Below are 16,601 nucleotides of genomic sequence, written 5' to 3' on the forward strand. Positions count from 1 at the left end.
TCCTTGACCCTCTGCTTAAGAAAAAAATAATCTAGTAGTAGCACCCAAAATGCAGTAAAAAAATAATTTTTTCTCTTATTTAGCAGACTACAATGTCAGTATTCAGACATGCAAGAGAATGTATAAAATTAGTAATCAAGTCTCATGAAATGAGATTAGAAAATTGTAACTAATCATGGTCTTATAAACACTTCTTTCTCTTATATCTGTATATCTATATATGTGCATAAATACATCTCATTATGTCTGTTTACTTAAATATATGCATGTTGTATTTTTGAATTAGGTACCTAATGAAAGAAGTGGTTAAATATCTGCACAAGGTATAAATTTGGGAATTTATATGTTCTCTCAGGATTTTTTTTTCTTTAGCCATTATCTACACATATAAATTTAGGCTTCAGCTAATAATATAACCTTACTCATTTGCTGTTCCCAGTGTTTTACAGGGTCATGAGTTGATGAAGAAAATTTTTGTCTTTGTATGAGTGATCCAAAAGAATGTGAATAGTATGTCTGTTTAATCTAGTAATGGTTGAAGGGAAATAGTGGTTAATTGGGTTTTTTTTTTCAGTATATGTGTGTGTGTATTATATATATATATATATATATATATATATATATATTTTATATATATGATGTTTATAGTGACTATTATTACTTCTCTTAAGTCTTTGAGAGTTTGCTCTATTATGCATCCCAAGAATCTACTGTCATTTCTATTTTGGGTGACATTTTAAGAAACCATTAATCTACCACACACCCCTCATTTTCATGTACAGTTATATGTCGTATAAGAGAAACATTGCCAAGTCTTTACCAATGAATTAGATGCTTTTCAAACCAAGTAGGTTCTTCTTTAAAGAACTTGAGCATCTACTATCAAATGATCAAATGCTGACCATATGCCTGTATAATGCCAAAAAGTTGAGAGCTGAAAATGACAGTGTAATAAAGTAGCACTGGCCCTAACTGGTGGAGTTAAATGCCATTTTAAGAGCCTTCAAAGCAGATGCTGCTCTCTCCATATTTCTGGCTGAAGAAATTGACTTTACCATCGTTGTTAATTAAAGGCAGCCCTTATTGAGGGTGGGGCTTGCATTGGGAAATTTGAAAGGGGTGAGTCTTGCATATTGTGAAACACCAACTTTAACTTTAAGCAAACATTTCACTCTGGTGTTCTTAATAAGTAAAAAAAAAAGCATCTATATTCTCAAACTTATGTTCTTTGTGTCCATATGGGTTCATGTATAAAAGAAATCTCTTGAAAATGTATACATCAAAATTAGGTGTAGACCTGGTAAGTTCAGCCATCTGTTCAGAATATTTCAATCATTCTGTATTGCCTTTTTGTTGAAGTTTATATTCCTTTTCCTGGTATTCAAGGCCCTTCACAATCTTACCTTTCTAGCTCTATCTTTCACAGTTCCCTTTAGTCTGTGCTGTAGCCAAACTGAAGTGCTCTCATATATGACTGGTACTTTCCCACATCCTCATGTTATGTGTCTCTCCCTGACTCCTACTGTTCTTACCTGTCTTTTTTAAAGCCCATTTCAAATGCCAGCACCAACTTGATCCCATAAATAAAGAATACATTTTGCTTTATGGATCTTAAATAACATGTTTAGGGCACCTCTCACAAAATTTTGTGTATTATTTTATACTCTAATTATTTGTCTTTTATCATGTCCTCCTACTAAACTTCAATCTACATGTAGGCAATGGCCATTTTTTAATCTAAACTTTTCCTCCCCTCACCTGGTGCTCTGCACAAAATTGGTGGGTAGGAAATATTTGTTGAATTTGGATTGGAATTATTTTTGGTGGTGTTGATGGATGGTAAGAGTTGCATGTGACCTGGAGTTTTTCCATTAGTGGGTGTGTGGGACAACTGAAAGTTTCTCATATGAAATGGAAGCTATGCCCCAAAATTTAGTTAAGGCTTTATAAAGCATTAGCCGGGCCCAAGTCTTGGTTTCCTGTAAATCATGTGATCAGGTCACATACCTGTTGCCCACCACCTCCTTTGTTTTGTAACCACCACCCCAGCCTTATCTTTGCCAAATAAGGCAATCTTCTAGCTTCCAAGCTTGTTTTGGGTAAAATGTATCTCTTAGTTTCTGGGTAGAACTTAAGGCCTCTTACATCAACCAATGGGGATAAAGAGATTCAGGTTAAAAGGTGGGAGGGTGGGGTTTTCTTAGAATTGTTTGTCTAGGGGTATATAACTGCTTGCTTGCTGCTTGTATCTTGCTTCCCTACTCCATTCCGCCCTGGGTAGTATGGAGACTCGCAAGAATAAAACTTCTTTCTACCGAGAGAAACCTCTGAATTTTATTTTGGATAGGTGGTCTCTATCCCACACAGTGGGTAAGCCCATGACCATTTAATTGATAGTGCTTACATAATTTTATTAGAAATTGAAAATGATGCTAGGTATTGATACAGTTTACTGAGATTATAGAATTAATGATGTGGACAGTTTTCGTTGCTATGGAAGTTTCATAAGTCATTAAATATTTCAGAGGTCTGTAGTCTGAATGGTAATATATTCCTAGTTTAGTGAGGAAAGCTTGATAAAATCCCCATTCCATCAGTACTAATTCATAGCCCATAAAGACATTATCATGAGATAAATCTTGTAGCTATTTTTATTTCTAAGCTAAGGCCCAATTTATGCTCCTCATGTTGAAAATGGACTATGAAGTATCTCTTAGATTTTTAAGACAAATAGCACTGAAATATTTTTTAAATGAGACATTTAACTCATAAAAATGAAATTGTCTTAGGAAACAAATGACAGATGCAAATAGAAGACATGGACAGATAGTGAGAGAAATAGCATTGACTTCTGTAATATATCTATATCTATATCCATATCTATACATACATATATATATGTATATATACATATAAATATATAGTCTCTAGTGGTTATTAGTATAATTGTTTCCAAACTGTTTTTGAGAAGTATAACCTAAAAGCGGCCTTGTATCATTTCATCAGCTAATTTGTAAAAGGTTAGAATATGACTGACCAGTCTGCGGTACACTCTTTTAAACAGTCAGACTGGAAACGGGAGGACACCAGTTGACAGCCAATTTATTTTGCTGATTCATCCATTAGAGTGATGGCTGTGGGCCAAAGCTTGGCTTGCAGATTTAAGGCTGTGAGCTGCAAAGCTTCTGGGACTTGAAGGAATGTTGGTAAATTGTTGCTGTGTGCAGGCCAGAAGTGAAAGCGTGCTGTTCTTCCCTTCCCCTCCATCTTGGCTTTTCTTTTTAAATGATCCTAATACTCCATATGTTGAGATAAATCCCTTCTCTGCAGAGAAGTAGTTGTTTGGAATAATTATACTTGGAATTATTTGGAATAATAATACTTATTAAGATATCAGCTTGGCTCATTAATGAGCCTATTATCATCCTTGTCATTATGTAAAATATTGAGTCAAAACTTTTTTATTTCCTCTGTAACCAAAATTAATCTTGAGAAAAAGATTATTGCCAACATGGGCCTTTTCAGACACACTTGCAAAGTAAACCTGCTGAGTTAAGTAAAGAGACTTCAAGAAAAAATTCAGGAAGCTCTCTTTTGCCAGGAAGCAATCTGGAAAGCACAGTGATTGTAGAATCAATGGTTTCTTTTGGCATATGGCATGTAGACTGAACTCCGGAACCAATGTTATGTGTTAGAGCTTTAGTGCTTTCCCACCCCTACCCCACGCAAACACCTTCAAAGCTTCAGGTAGACCTGAGCTACCTAGATTGAAATCAGAAAAACCTATCAGTTTTGTTTTGTTTTTCTACTATTATCCACATGTATAATTTTACATTATTTGTATAAATAAATGGAGCCTCTCCTTCATACACCTTCTAAGGATCTCTAGTATGGCAACAGGCAGCTGCTTTGAAAGCTCTGAGAGAAGATAAATACTTGCCATCCCCTTGGTAATTCCTGCTACTGCTCTTCCTGTAGTGCTTTTTGAACTTCCTGGACACCAAGACTGCCTTGAAAGGAGAGGCTTTTACTCTCTCACCTCTGAGAAAGATGAACGTTTTTGGGCACTGGTAGTGAGTTGGGAGAGAAGCAGAAACATGCAGGAGGGAGGGTAGTAATTAAGCAGTGCCCATCTGCCAGTAGATCTTTTATTCCTTTTTTCTTATAGTTTTATAGCCCCATAATGTCCTGTCCAACAGAGACTGTATGGAAGAGGAAGTGGCAGCATAGTATCTAGCTTATGTTTTGGGGTTGAAACTGGCACAAAGTCAGGATAGGGAAGCCAGAATATAACTATAGCCCTTTAAGTCCAGGTGCTGATAGATTGGGGTGGGGGGAGGTAGGGATGAGAACTAGCAGCCTTGAAGAATGAGGAGAGAAATACATAGTAAGAAAGGGAGGACATAGCTGATTATTATAAATCTTCAATTTACCAAGTCCAGGATAATTGGGTTTTATTGTATTTGATCTGGGGAAGGGAGGCGGGAAACAAGCATTTATTAAGGGCCTGCCATGTGCCAGGCATTGTGCTAAGTGCTTTAAAAATATAATCTCATTTGATCCTCACAATAACTCTGAGAGGTAGGAGCTATTATCATCCCCATTTTATAGTTGAGGAAACGGAGGCAGACAAATTAAAGTGACTTGCTCAGGGTCACACAGCCAGGCAACATCTGAGGCCAGATTTGAGCCCAGGTCTTTCCAATTCCAAGACTTGCATTCTATCTACTGTGCACCTAGCAGAGGCTATGTTAGCTGTTACTACTGAGGTTGTATACTTTTCAAACTAATAACATTTTCTGTTTTTTATGTATATTTGAAGAAATGAAAGAGATAATGTTTCTGGAATAAATTAAGCAATTTTTATGTAAAGAAACTTTTTTTTTTGGTAGCTGTCAATACCAGCAAGTATGCAGAAAGTTATCGGATCCAGACTTATGCTGAGTATGTTGAAAAAAAACATATGGATAAACAGAACAAGAGAAAATGGACAGAAAATAGTTGGAAGGAGGTTGAAAGAAAGCGGTTAAAAACTCAGTGCACATCGTATATCCCACAGAGTCGATATTACTGTGTTAACAGGTAAGAAATGTTTGGTAGTAAGTGCTTAGTAAATGTTGATGTAAATTGAATTTATTAAATTGGTATTGGATGGAAGAGGTAAAATGACCTTTGTATCGATTTTTCTTCTTGTTCCTCATAGAATTCTAGGTGGAGGCACTGACTTTTAAAGAAGAATTTGTTTTCCCACTCAGCTAGAATGTGTAATCAGTACTCCCAGCCTTCAAACCTCTAGCCTAGTTCCAAAGCTGCTTGTGAATGAATGATATTACCCCTACCTAACAAGTGTTTGAAGCATTCATATCATAGACCATTTTAGTGAAATCCCATATTATTTTACAGTTCTCACCAGCCATACAGATAAATTGTGTACACTTCATTGTGCAAATCCAATCCTTTTTTATTGTGTTCTGGGCATGTAGAACAATAAAGGACTAAAATAATCTATAAGCTCATCAGAACCTTCTACCCCACTTGTTGCCATATAGCTGTGCCTAACAGGACAATGTAGGGCTATCCTGAAGGCAGAAATAGTTGTTCACTTCTGCTTTAGAAGGTAGGGACTTGAATTTGGCACATGTCACTGTTTTGCATCTCCTTCTCCTTTCTATATCCTAAATTGCTTCTTAGAGTTAGAAACAGGATGATTGATTGGGGATTTTCTTCCACAGCTTTGGTAGGAAATGTATCAATCTGAATTTGTTCCCAGACTCCTCATACTAGATGTAGCAAAGGTGTTTAAAATTAGATGTGAATTAATCATAAAAGAGCATAGTCTACCTCTCACAGTCAAGATATTTTTTTGTGTTCTCTGTGCACTTTGTGTTTATCTGTTAACCACTTTCTTTGAGTTTAATAAAAAAAAATCATATACTGAAGTACATTAATGTGAGATTATATTAACTGCAATATGAATAGATGTTACACTAGCTATGAATGGAGGGGTGGAGAAAACACTTAAAAATTTAAGCGGTTGTGATTTAGAAAGTCACTCAGTTTTCCATGGGCTGTGTGGTTGGCAAGGTGATAGCTACAGATGTGACTTACTTTAAATTATCTTTAGAGAATTGGCTTTGAGATCTAGCTAGAGCGGTTCATGTCATCTTAGCCTTTGCTGTTGGCAGCTAGTGTTGCTAATGCAGATAAATTTCCATTTCTTCTCTTGTTTGCATCTATATTGTTGGTAGATTGTATCTTATTTCAGTAATAGAATCAGTGTCCAAAATTGTACAGGGATTTGTACTTGACAACTGGAAAAATATAGGGCTTATGTTTTAGGGAAACTGACTGGAAGTGAAAATTGTCTGGATAGGAAAAACATGAGATTTGGTCCAGACATGCCTTGAAATCCAAACACAGATAAATAAGATATATAGAAAATATTTTCCATAGAATTGAATGTGGGTAAAGTAATGAAATTAAGTACATTTTATAATTAGAGGAAATAATTTTCCGAAGTCAGTTTGACACTTATAAAAATTCAGCTTATTCAAAGTTATGGATTATTAGGCATCTGATTTAGTTTGGCTACCCATAAACACATCCCTTGTTTCTAGCCTTTCTTGTCTTCCTTCTTGTAAGCCTGAAGTTGTAAAACTTCCTAGAAAATTGAAAAGCTCCTAGGTATTACTAATGATGAGGCATTTACTAAATCATATATCAAAGTTATTTGCATTGGATTAGTGGTTTTCTAAAGTAACTGTGATTTGCAGTCGGATATGGGTAAAGTCCAATTACAAAATTCTGCAAAACAAAGTTATTTCTAAGCCTCACAGAAAAAAAGTAATGTTTTATTGAGCTGGTTACAATAAATAGCCCTATGAAATAAGTGCTTTCTTTGATCCCCATATATTTAAAGTCACTGTTTACAAAAAAACATTATCTTTTTATTTGCTGTTTGTGTGTTTGTTCAGTCTCCAGACCTCAATTTCCTCAACTATAAAATAAAGGGGTTGGACTAAGGTGCTTTGTAGCTCTAAACCTATGCATGAAATTGAAATTATTCTTCAACTCTTCTCAGCATTTGTCATCTTAGTATTCCAGTCATAACGGAAAAAAAAAAAAGCTCACCTGACTCATGACTCCAGGAAGTGGATGTAGACACAGACACACACACACACACACACACACACCCTCCCTCTCTTTGTTTTGCCTGTTTATTTGAAACAAGTCCTTTACTTGTTAATTTGCTGTGGAGACAGTATAGTGTGGTAGAAAGAGCACTGGATTTGGAATTAGTGGATTTAGGATTGAGCCTTGGTTTTGCTCATGTGATCCTATGTGATCCTGGACCATTTACTTCACTTCAGAGCTTCAGTTTTTTCTTCTGTAAATTAGGATAAAGATACTTGTACTCCACTGGAGTTTTGTGAGAACACAGCCTGGGAGTTGATGTTTAACACATTCTATTCAGTTTTATCAGATACTTTTAAAAATACACATCCCATGGAAGTTTATAAAAAAACTTAACATATAAGGGGGGGGAGGGGTTGCTTGTACGCACACATGGAACAAATCCATACACTGGCCAGTGTGAAATTTCCCAATGAGAAGGCTAGGCAGTTGTATCAGAATATAGTTGGAGATTCTGGCTTTTAAAATTGTAATTGAATTACAAACACACACACACACACACACACACACACACACACACATAAATCTAATTGAGAATGTGATATATTCAAGTTTGGTTAAAATCTTAAATTTATTGATGACATTCTTTCTGTTTAGTGATTAATAATCTTACTGAGAAACATCTGTGGTGCTTTTTAATGTGGTATCCTTCCTATTCATGCCAGTTTTCTTTCCGATTACAAATTCCTCCTATCCAAATTAGCATGATCTCTTATATCTTTTGATAAACACAACTTTTATAAGCTGCTTGCCTTTAGTTTTCCCTATGCTATAGTTAATAATTCATTTTATTTTCCTTGAGACTGGGAGTGATTTTATATTATGTGTCACGGGATATAACTCTACTTGTTTGAAATCCTTTAACATAGTAATTTCATTTAATGTGGTCTATAGAGATAAGCAACTATTCATTCTTTTTTTTTCATGTTTATGTGATTAGATTTATCATGTAGTTAGTCTTATTTTTCTCTCCCTCTTAACTTCTAAATTTTGGAGGGAAGAAATCTTTACTCTCCCTTTTCTTTCCTACGTACCTTCCCTCCTCATTTCTACCTCCTAGCTTTCCTGCATCCTTTAGGTCTCAGTTAAAGTCCTACCTTTTCTTTTCTTTTCTTTTCCTTCTCTTTTCTTTTCTCATCTTTTCTTATCTTTTCTTGTCTTTTCTTTCTTTTTTGGACAAAAGGTTTTTTTAAGATTTTAATTTTTTTAAATTTATTTTTAGTTTTCAACATTCAATTCCATAAGCTTTTGAGTTTTTAATTTTCTCCCCCCCCCTCCCCTTCTCCCTTTCTAAGACGGCGTGCAATCTGATATAGGTCCTTCATATACATGCCTATTTGACATATTTTCACATTAGTCATGTTGTAAAGAAGAATTAGAATCAATAGAAGTAATCATAAGAAAGAAGAAACAGAAGGAAAAAAAGAGCAAATAGTATGCTTTGATTTGCATTCAGACTCTATAGTTCTTTCTTTGGATGTGGACAGCATTTTCCATCATGAGACTTTTAGAGATGTGTTAGATCCTTGCATTTCTGAGAAGAGCTAAGTCTATCAAAGTTAGTCATCACACAACATGGCTGTTACTGTGTACAACGTTTTCCTGGTTCTGCTCACTTCACAATATGAGTCTCTCCAGGTTTTTCTGACATCTGCCTGTTCATCATTTCTTATAGCACAATAGTATTCCATTACATTCACACACCACAACTTGTTCAGCCATTCCCCAATTGATAGGCCTCCCCTCAATTTCCAATTCTTTGCCACCACAATAAGAGCTGCTATAAAAATTTTTGTACATATGGGTCCTTTTCCCATTTGTATGATCTCTTTGGGATACAGCCCTAGAAGTGCTATTCTTGAGTCAAAGGGTATGCACATTTTTATAGCCCTTTGGGCATAATCCTGCCTTCTTTTTTTGATTCGCCTTAGTACTTCTCCTCTGTTGATTATCTCCAGATTGTCCTGATGTATTTTGTTTGTAACATAATTGTTTGCATCTTGTCTCCCCTATTAGCTGTAAGCTCCTTGAGAGCAGGGACTGTCTTTTGCCTTTTGTTGTATCCCCTATCCCTGTGCTTAGAACGGTATCTGACACATAGTAGGAGCTTAGAAGAACACTCTTGTGCTGGTATGCATGCAGGTGTATGCACCTCCACCCACCACCACCTTCCAGCACCCCTTAGGAACATCTTGGAAGTGGCCATCGTGGGAATCAGTGAATTAAATACTTAAATGAATACATTTGCCCCAAAGCGAGATTGATATATGCTGATCTTGAATGCTTCTTTTTTAGCTATCTTAGATATTTACAAAAAGGGAAGTTGACAAAGTGAATCAGGAGATCTGGTTCGTTTTAAGCTTATCTATTCATTCTTTCAACAAGCATTTATTAAGCACTTATTCTCTGCCAGGTTCTTTGGTACTTGCTTGGGATACAAAGACAAAAATAAACATAGACGCTTCTCTTAAGAAACTTACATTCTGTTGAGAGAAGCAGTATGTATGTTTGTTAAGTAGATGTATAATACATAAGGTATATAATACATACAAAATAAATCCAAAGTAATTTCAGGGAGAGGCAACGGGGAGTCAGGAAAGACCTTATGCAGGAGTTGGCACTAAAACTTCACTTCGAAGAATACTAGGGATTCTGAGAGGTTCATGAGGATGGAGGACATTCCAAGCATGAGAACAGCCAATTGCAAACATGTGGATTGCTAAGATCTAGGGATATAAAGAAAGGCTTTAAAAATAGCCTTTATTCTCAAGGAGCTTATATTCTAATAGAGATGAAATGTGTAAATACATACACATAGGAAGACCAATTAAGAGGCTTTCACAATAGTCCAAATAAGAAGAAATGAAGCCCCAAACTAGTGTGGTGGCTCTGTGAGTGGAAAGAAGGAGGCAGATATGGAAGATGTGAAAGAATCGATGATGTCTTGCCATATCTTTTCTCCAGGCAGCCACTCCCATTTCCTTCATGTGTAATGGTTTCAAGATTCTTCAGCATCCTGGTTGCTGAATTGGAGCTAGTGAATGAAGAGTTCAAGGAAAGAAATGTAAATTGGGGAGTCATCCAAACTATAGTTCATAGCACAAATTGTAATTTTGAATAAGCTGTCTAAGGGAAAAAGTATAGTGGTTGGGCTAAAGGCTACCTGTGATCTTGGTAAGTCATTTAATCTCTCCAAAATGTCCAAGGTTCTTCCCATCCCTAAAATTCTAAGTCACACGTTAATTCTCTTTCTGCCTCTTCTTCTCCCACCTTGAACAGCTCCTCCAAACCTTTAAATGTTCCCTAGGTTATCTAATATGAGCCTCCATTCTGACTTTCGGTTTATATATCAGTCTATCAACCACATCTATCAATCAATCAACATTAAGTGTCTCCTATGTGCCAGGCACTGTGCTACGTCCTAGGGATATAAAAAGAGGCAAAAGACAGTCCGTGCCTCCAAAGAGCTCGCAATCTAATGGGGGAGACAACATGCAAACAAATGTATACAAAGGAAGCTACATAATAGGATAAATAGGAAGTAAGAAAGAGAAGACACTGGGGGAAAAGCTTCCTGTAAAAGATGAGATTTTAGTTGGTTAGAGTGGAGGATAGAGAGCGTTTCAGGCACAGGAGACAGCTAGACAAATTCCCAGAGCCAGAGATGGAGTGTGGTGTTGGCAGAAAAGCCCAGAGGCTAGTGCCACTGGATCAGAGAGTACATGGTGGGGGAAGTAAGGTATAAGACTGGAAGGAGGAAGCTAGGTTAGAAAAGGCTTTGGATGCCAAACAGAACCTTTTTGTATTTGATACTAGAGCCTATAGGGAGCCACTGGAGTTTATTGAGTAGTGGGAGAGGGTGATGTGATCAGATCTGTGCTTTAGAAAAATCACTTTAGTGGCTGAATGGAGGATGGATTGGAGTGCAGAGAGACTTGAGGCAGCAGACCCTTCAGCAGGCTTTTATAGTAGTTCAGGTGTGAGGTGATGAGGGCCTGCACGAGAGTGGTGGCAGTGTCAGAAGAGAAGGGCATATTAAAAGATTTTACCTCCCTGGAGATAATATTCTGGAGGGAACCACCAGAATTTATTTGGGGGGAAAGGGATATCATGATTAGAAAATCACTCTAGAAGCTGAGTGGAAAATGGATTGGAGTGGGGAGAGACTACCAGCAGGTATTCAAGGCATGAAGTGATGAGGGTTTGTACCAGGGTGGCAGCTGTAAGTGGAGAGAAAGGGACATAGACAAGAGATATGTTGTGAAGGTAGAAATGACAATACTTAGCAACAAATTGGATATGTAGAGTGAATTTGAGAGGGGAATCGAGAGTGACACCAAGATTGTGAGCCTAGGGGACTGAGAGAATGATGGAACCCTTGACCTTATTAGGGAGATTGGGAAGAAAGAAACCTTCAGTGGGAAATGAATTGTGTTTTAGAGATACTAAATTTGAGGTTGTTACAGGATATCCAGTTTGCAATATTTAAAAAGCAATTATTGATATGAAGCTGGATCTGAGGAAAAAGGAACTCAGAGAGGAGAGTGTCCAGGAGGAGAGGGTGATCAAATTTCAAAGGCTGCAGAAAGGTGATGGATGAGGTTGGAAGGGGCATTAGATTTGGGATTTAAGAGCTCACTGGTAACTTTGGCGAAAGCAATTTCACTTGAATGATGAGGACTTGGAAGCCAGATTTCATAGTTTAGAATTTAGTAAGAGTTAGAAAGTGGAGACAGTGAATATAGATGACTTTCTCAAGAAGTTTAACTGAGAATGGGAGGAGAGATACAAGACAGTAGCTAACAGGCTCAGATCGAGTGAGGGTTTTTCTAAGGATGGGAGAGGCATGGGCATGTTTGCAGCAAGAAAACAGCTACTAGACAGGGAGAGATTGAAAATAAGTGATATAGTGTGGATGAGAAAGGGAACTGCCTCCTGGGGAAGATCAGATGGGATCAGAAGAATGTAAGGATTTACTTTGGCAAGATGAAAGGCTATCTCTTTAGGTAATATGGGGGGGGGAGGATATATGTACAGTGTGAGATGAGGAGGGAAGAAGAGGGAACTTTTGGCAAATGGGTCTGATTTTTTTCAGTGAATTATAAGATGAGGCCCTAAACTTAAGAGAATGGAGAGAGGGATAGCCAGGGAGGCTTTAGGAGGAATGAAGGTTACATTGACGGGGTGAAGCAATATGTCACATGTAAGTACCTACAAAATACATACAAAGTTATTTCGAGGGGAGGGCATCACTAAGAATAGCCACTTTTGTGAGGGAGTAAGGTAGATGTAGAGAACAAAACCATGCAGAAGAATTGCCTTTCTTCAGTGACCAAGCACAGCTGAGATTATGCAAGATAAATTTGTATGGATCCGATCAGTGTGGTTCTAGTCAGCCATAGGTAGTGGGAGTGCTCCAAGTTTGGAGTTTAACAGGTTATGTTCAAAGGGCCAAGGGACTCATGTGTAGAGGGTAGTGTCGAGCTGAACTTAACTCAGCAAAGGTTAAGAGAGATAGGGGAGAGAGGAGAGTGTAGCCAATATAGTGATGATTGCCTTGGGAAGAACTGAGGAGTGGAGTGATTGAGGTCACAGGAAAGATGAACAGGGTTTAGGGGTCATAAGGCAGAGAAAAAGAAAGAGTGATAAAAGATTATATTCAGTAAAGATTAGTTGTGACTACTCAGGGCCTAAAGATTTAACTGTAGCCACTTTTTAGATGATGGCAGCTCAGGTGTTTGTCCTTATACTCAATATTATTTTGGTTCAATTAATTTGTACAGCTAATCCACTGAGCAAGCACCTTTTATCCTTATGCTGTTGTGCAAATGGAAAAATATTGAAAAAGACAATTCATATGATCTTTCTAAATATCTGATCCAATATTTAGAACCTCAGTTCTTTCCCCAAAAAGAAAGTGACAAAAGGAGATATTAAGAATTAATTTTTTTAAAAATGATATATATTCTGATAAAGATCTGCATGCCATTTCAGTGAAAATCTGCTACATCTGCCTGATGTGGCAGAACATGTTTGTCTTAAACAGAGAAAGTGCTAAAAACAGATTCTAATTAGGTATCTGTCATCTTGAATATAGACATTGTAGATGCTAATAAAAGATAAGGGTACTTATGTTTTTAATTAAAAATTGGTGTAGTAAGAATCAAGGAGGATTGTAGACGCTCCTATAGACCCTTCAGGTAATCCACGTTCTTCTGAAACATTAAAAATAGAGGCAAGGGGCAGCTAGGTGGCACAGTGGATAGAGCACTGGCCCTGGAGTCAGGAGGACCTGAGTTCAAATGTGGCTTCAGATACATAACACTCACTAGCTGTGGGACTCTAGGCAAGTCACTTAACCCCAATCACCTCACCCAAAAAAAATTTTTTTTTAATTTTAAAAAAAAAGGCATGAGATCCATTCAGATTTCTGTGAATGTATAATATGACCTTTAAGATGTTGGTGACCATCTTAATTAAATATACCTGAATTGATAAGCTAGAATACTTGACTTTTGACTCAGAAGACCAGCCTGATGTTTAAAATCTCATGAATTCTAGTAGAAACCAGGTATTCTAGAGCTACCACAAATTAGTTCATATTTAATATACAGTGTCCCAAAAGTCTAAATATATCTTAAAACTTTTGGTAGTTTAAAACTGCACCAAAGATTGAAGTATACTTTTTTCCACTTTATTTTTTTTTGGGGGGGTTGAATATGATTAATATGGAAATAATGTTTTGTATAATTTCACATTGATAAAGGGTATCATACTGCTTTCTCAATGGGTAGGGAAAGGGCTCTAGGGAGGAAGAGAATTAGAACTCAAAAGGTTTTTTTGGGGGGATTTCAGAATGTACATGATAATTTTGAAGTTTAGAGCCCCTGTTTAGTTGTGTGGGTACATACATATTTATTTTTATACACACATGTGAATATAATATGTATATGAACACAATACATTTACATATATCTGTATATACAGTGTCAAACAGTGGATAGAAGCCTGACCTTAGATTCGATTTAAGGCTTACTTCTGAAATATAGTGACTCTTGACAAGCCACTTAAACCTCAATGTCCTATGCAACACTTTAAGATTATAAATTACACAAGAGTTATCAGTCTGTATTGGTAGAGGGAGTTTCCTTACCGGGAGCTCCTTGCGTGAAAGAAATCACAGGTCTGGAGTAAAAATATGTCTCCCTCAAGTATATTATCTTATTGTAATAAATGGTTATGTGAAGGAAGTGTGTTAAAGTAGCCATGCTTCTACTGCATCAAGGTCTTTCTTTGCCTTGCCACTTGATGGAGGGAAAGCTTTAGATTCCCTGGGACCAACATGTTGATTATGAATCAGCAGGCATAGTAGCTGTTAATTAAAAAGCAAATGTGATACTGGTAGATGTTAATAAGAGTTTGACATATAAAACCTAGAAAGTGATCTTTCTGCTCTTAATAGTGTGCGGTACTTGTACCTACATTTAAAAATGAACATGGAGAAACTGGAATAGACCCAAAGAAAACCAACTTGATTAAAAGAAAGGGAAGTAGACAATGTGAGAAAAGGATTTGGTCTGTTTAGCTTGTAGCAAAAGAGACAAGGGGAAGAGGTAAGAAAGGGACTTAATCACCTTCAAGTGTTCTGAGCAGCGCTTTCCATCTTCAATAGAAGATTGGGCAAGAGGAAACAGGTTTCAAATGCATAAACATAGTTTTTACTTAGACATAAGAAAGGACTTTTAAAGAAACTATTAAGGGTGATCAAATACTGGAACCAAGTTTTTTTAAGAGCTTATTGAGTCTCCATTCGTGGCCTTAAATAGAGGAAATATATGCATGTATCTTTCATCGTTCAAGCAATCAGCTGGAGGCCCAAGACTGAAATAAATAACCTCTTAAGAGCCATGTGTTTCAGTGAACTTCCAAAACGGTACACAAAGATTTTTAAAAGTGTTTAGCCTTGTAAAAAGCTTACTAAGCTGTACAGTTTCACGAATCCCTCCTACTGTTACTAGAGGTGTAAATGCATATGGGAAGCATGAATAAATGCAGAGCTGGTCTGTAGCCTGTGCTTTTAATTTTTATGATTAATTTTGCTTCCCTATAGCTTGATTTCTTTTAGTTCCAATCTAATTATTTTAAGGCCTTGGTGTCTTGAGACTTGCTAATTTGTGTGGCTCTATTAGCTAATACCTTAGGGTTCCTGTTTTCTAGAAAATATAAACCTCATTAACAAATTGGTTTCTCCACTGTTACTTATGTAATTTTTAAGGTGTCCCAATATACAAAGTAATTTGTATCGTAATTCATTTTTTTCTGGGAATTTTGATAAACTTTCATCTTTCCAGAAATACAATATTTGCATCATATATGCCTGTTTTGACCAGTGCATAGCTTTGTAAATGTTCACAGGTACAGTGGTCTTATTTTACAGTGGTAAAGATTTTTATACTGAAGAAAAAGGAGTAATGGTTCCCCTCTGGATTTAGGTCTTCCCTAAGAATCTGTAGGATTTTGAAACTGAAAGACATTAATTTTTATGTACTTTGTATTTATGTAAATTTTTATATTTATATAGTACTTTCATATTCATTATTGTTTCTTGTCCCTTACAACAGTGATTTATGATAGGTGGGATAAGTGCTTTCTTTTATCCCAGTTCAACAGAGGCAGCAGCTAAAACTCAGAGAAATTGTAAGCTTCCCAAAGTCACAATTAGTTACTAGCAAAGGTATGGAACTCGTCACCTTTCCCTTCCAAACTCCCCCCTCTTCCAGACCTTCCTGTTTCTGCCAAAGGCATTGCCATCTTTCATCCTCCCAAGTTTACAACCTTCACATTATCTTCGACTCCTCCGTCTCCTTCATTCCTCATGTCCAGGCAGTTGCCAGATCTTGCCCCTTTTACTTCCACAACCTCCCTTCTCTACTCGAACAACCACTACCTTACTTCAAATACTCATTATCTCTTGCCCATGTTATTGTAACAGTCTCCTAATTGGTCTCCCTATCCGAGGTCCCTCATCACTGTAGTCCACCCTCCACATTTCTGTAAGTGCAGAGTTTACTATGTGACTCCCCTACTCACATAACTGCAGTGGTTCCCTGTTGCCCCTAGAATCAAATATAAACCCCTCTGTTTAGCTTTCAAAGCCTTTCACAGCCCGGCCCAAGTCTGTCTTTCTAGAATCATTAGACGTGGCCTTCTCTCTGTTCCTCACACATGCTCCCTCTCCCATCTTTGAGCCTGTGCCCTTACTGTCCCCCATGATTGGAATGCACAGCCTTATAGACTCTCTCTCTCTTCTTAAAGATAAAACTCAAGCACCACCTTTTACAGCCTTTCCTGATCTCACAAACTGCTGGTGCCCTCCCTTCTAAACTACGCTTATTTAAGTACTTTGT

The 16,601-nt window shown here is 37.0% G+C and overlaps 1 protein-coding gene across 4 annotated transcripts in view; it reads left to right on the top strand.

Annotated features, from left to right (window-relative positions):
• The window catches only part of PARN (poly(A)-specific ribonuclease), a 180,083-nt gene that overhangs the window by 125,956 nt on the left and 37,526 nt on the right, over positions 1-16,601 (top strand). For all 4 annotated transcript variants that reach the window (XR_013485983.1, XM_020972533.2, XM_078152781.1 and 1 more), the window contains one exon: positions 4,893-5,082. Coding sequence is in view for 3 of the 4 variants with exons in the window: in XM_020972533.2 (XP_020828192.1) it covers positions 4,893-5,082 (190 nt within the window). In the remaining variant the exon portion in view is untranslated. The remainder of the gene's footprint in view (positions 1-4,892; positions 5,083-16,601) is intronic.

The sequence above is a fragment of the Phascolarctos cinereus genome, unplaced genomic scaffold (genome assembly GCF_003287225.1).
Source record: "Phascolarctos cinereus isolate Bilbo 61053 unplaced genomic scaffold, phaCin_HiC Scaffold_4;HRSCAF=312, whole genome shotgun sequence".
Classification (NCBI taxonomy): domain Eukaryota; kingdom Metazoa; phylum Chordata; class Mammalia; order Diprotodontia; family Phascolarctidae; genus Phascolarctos; species Phascolarctos cinereus.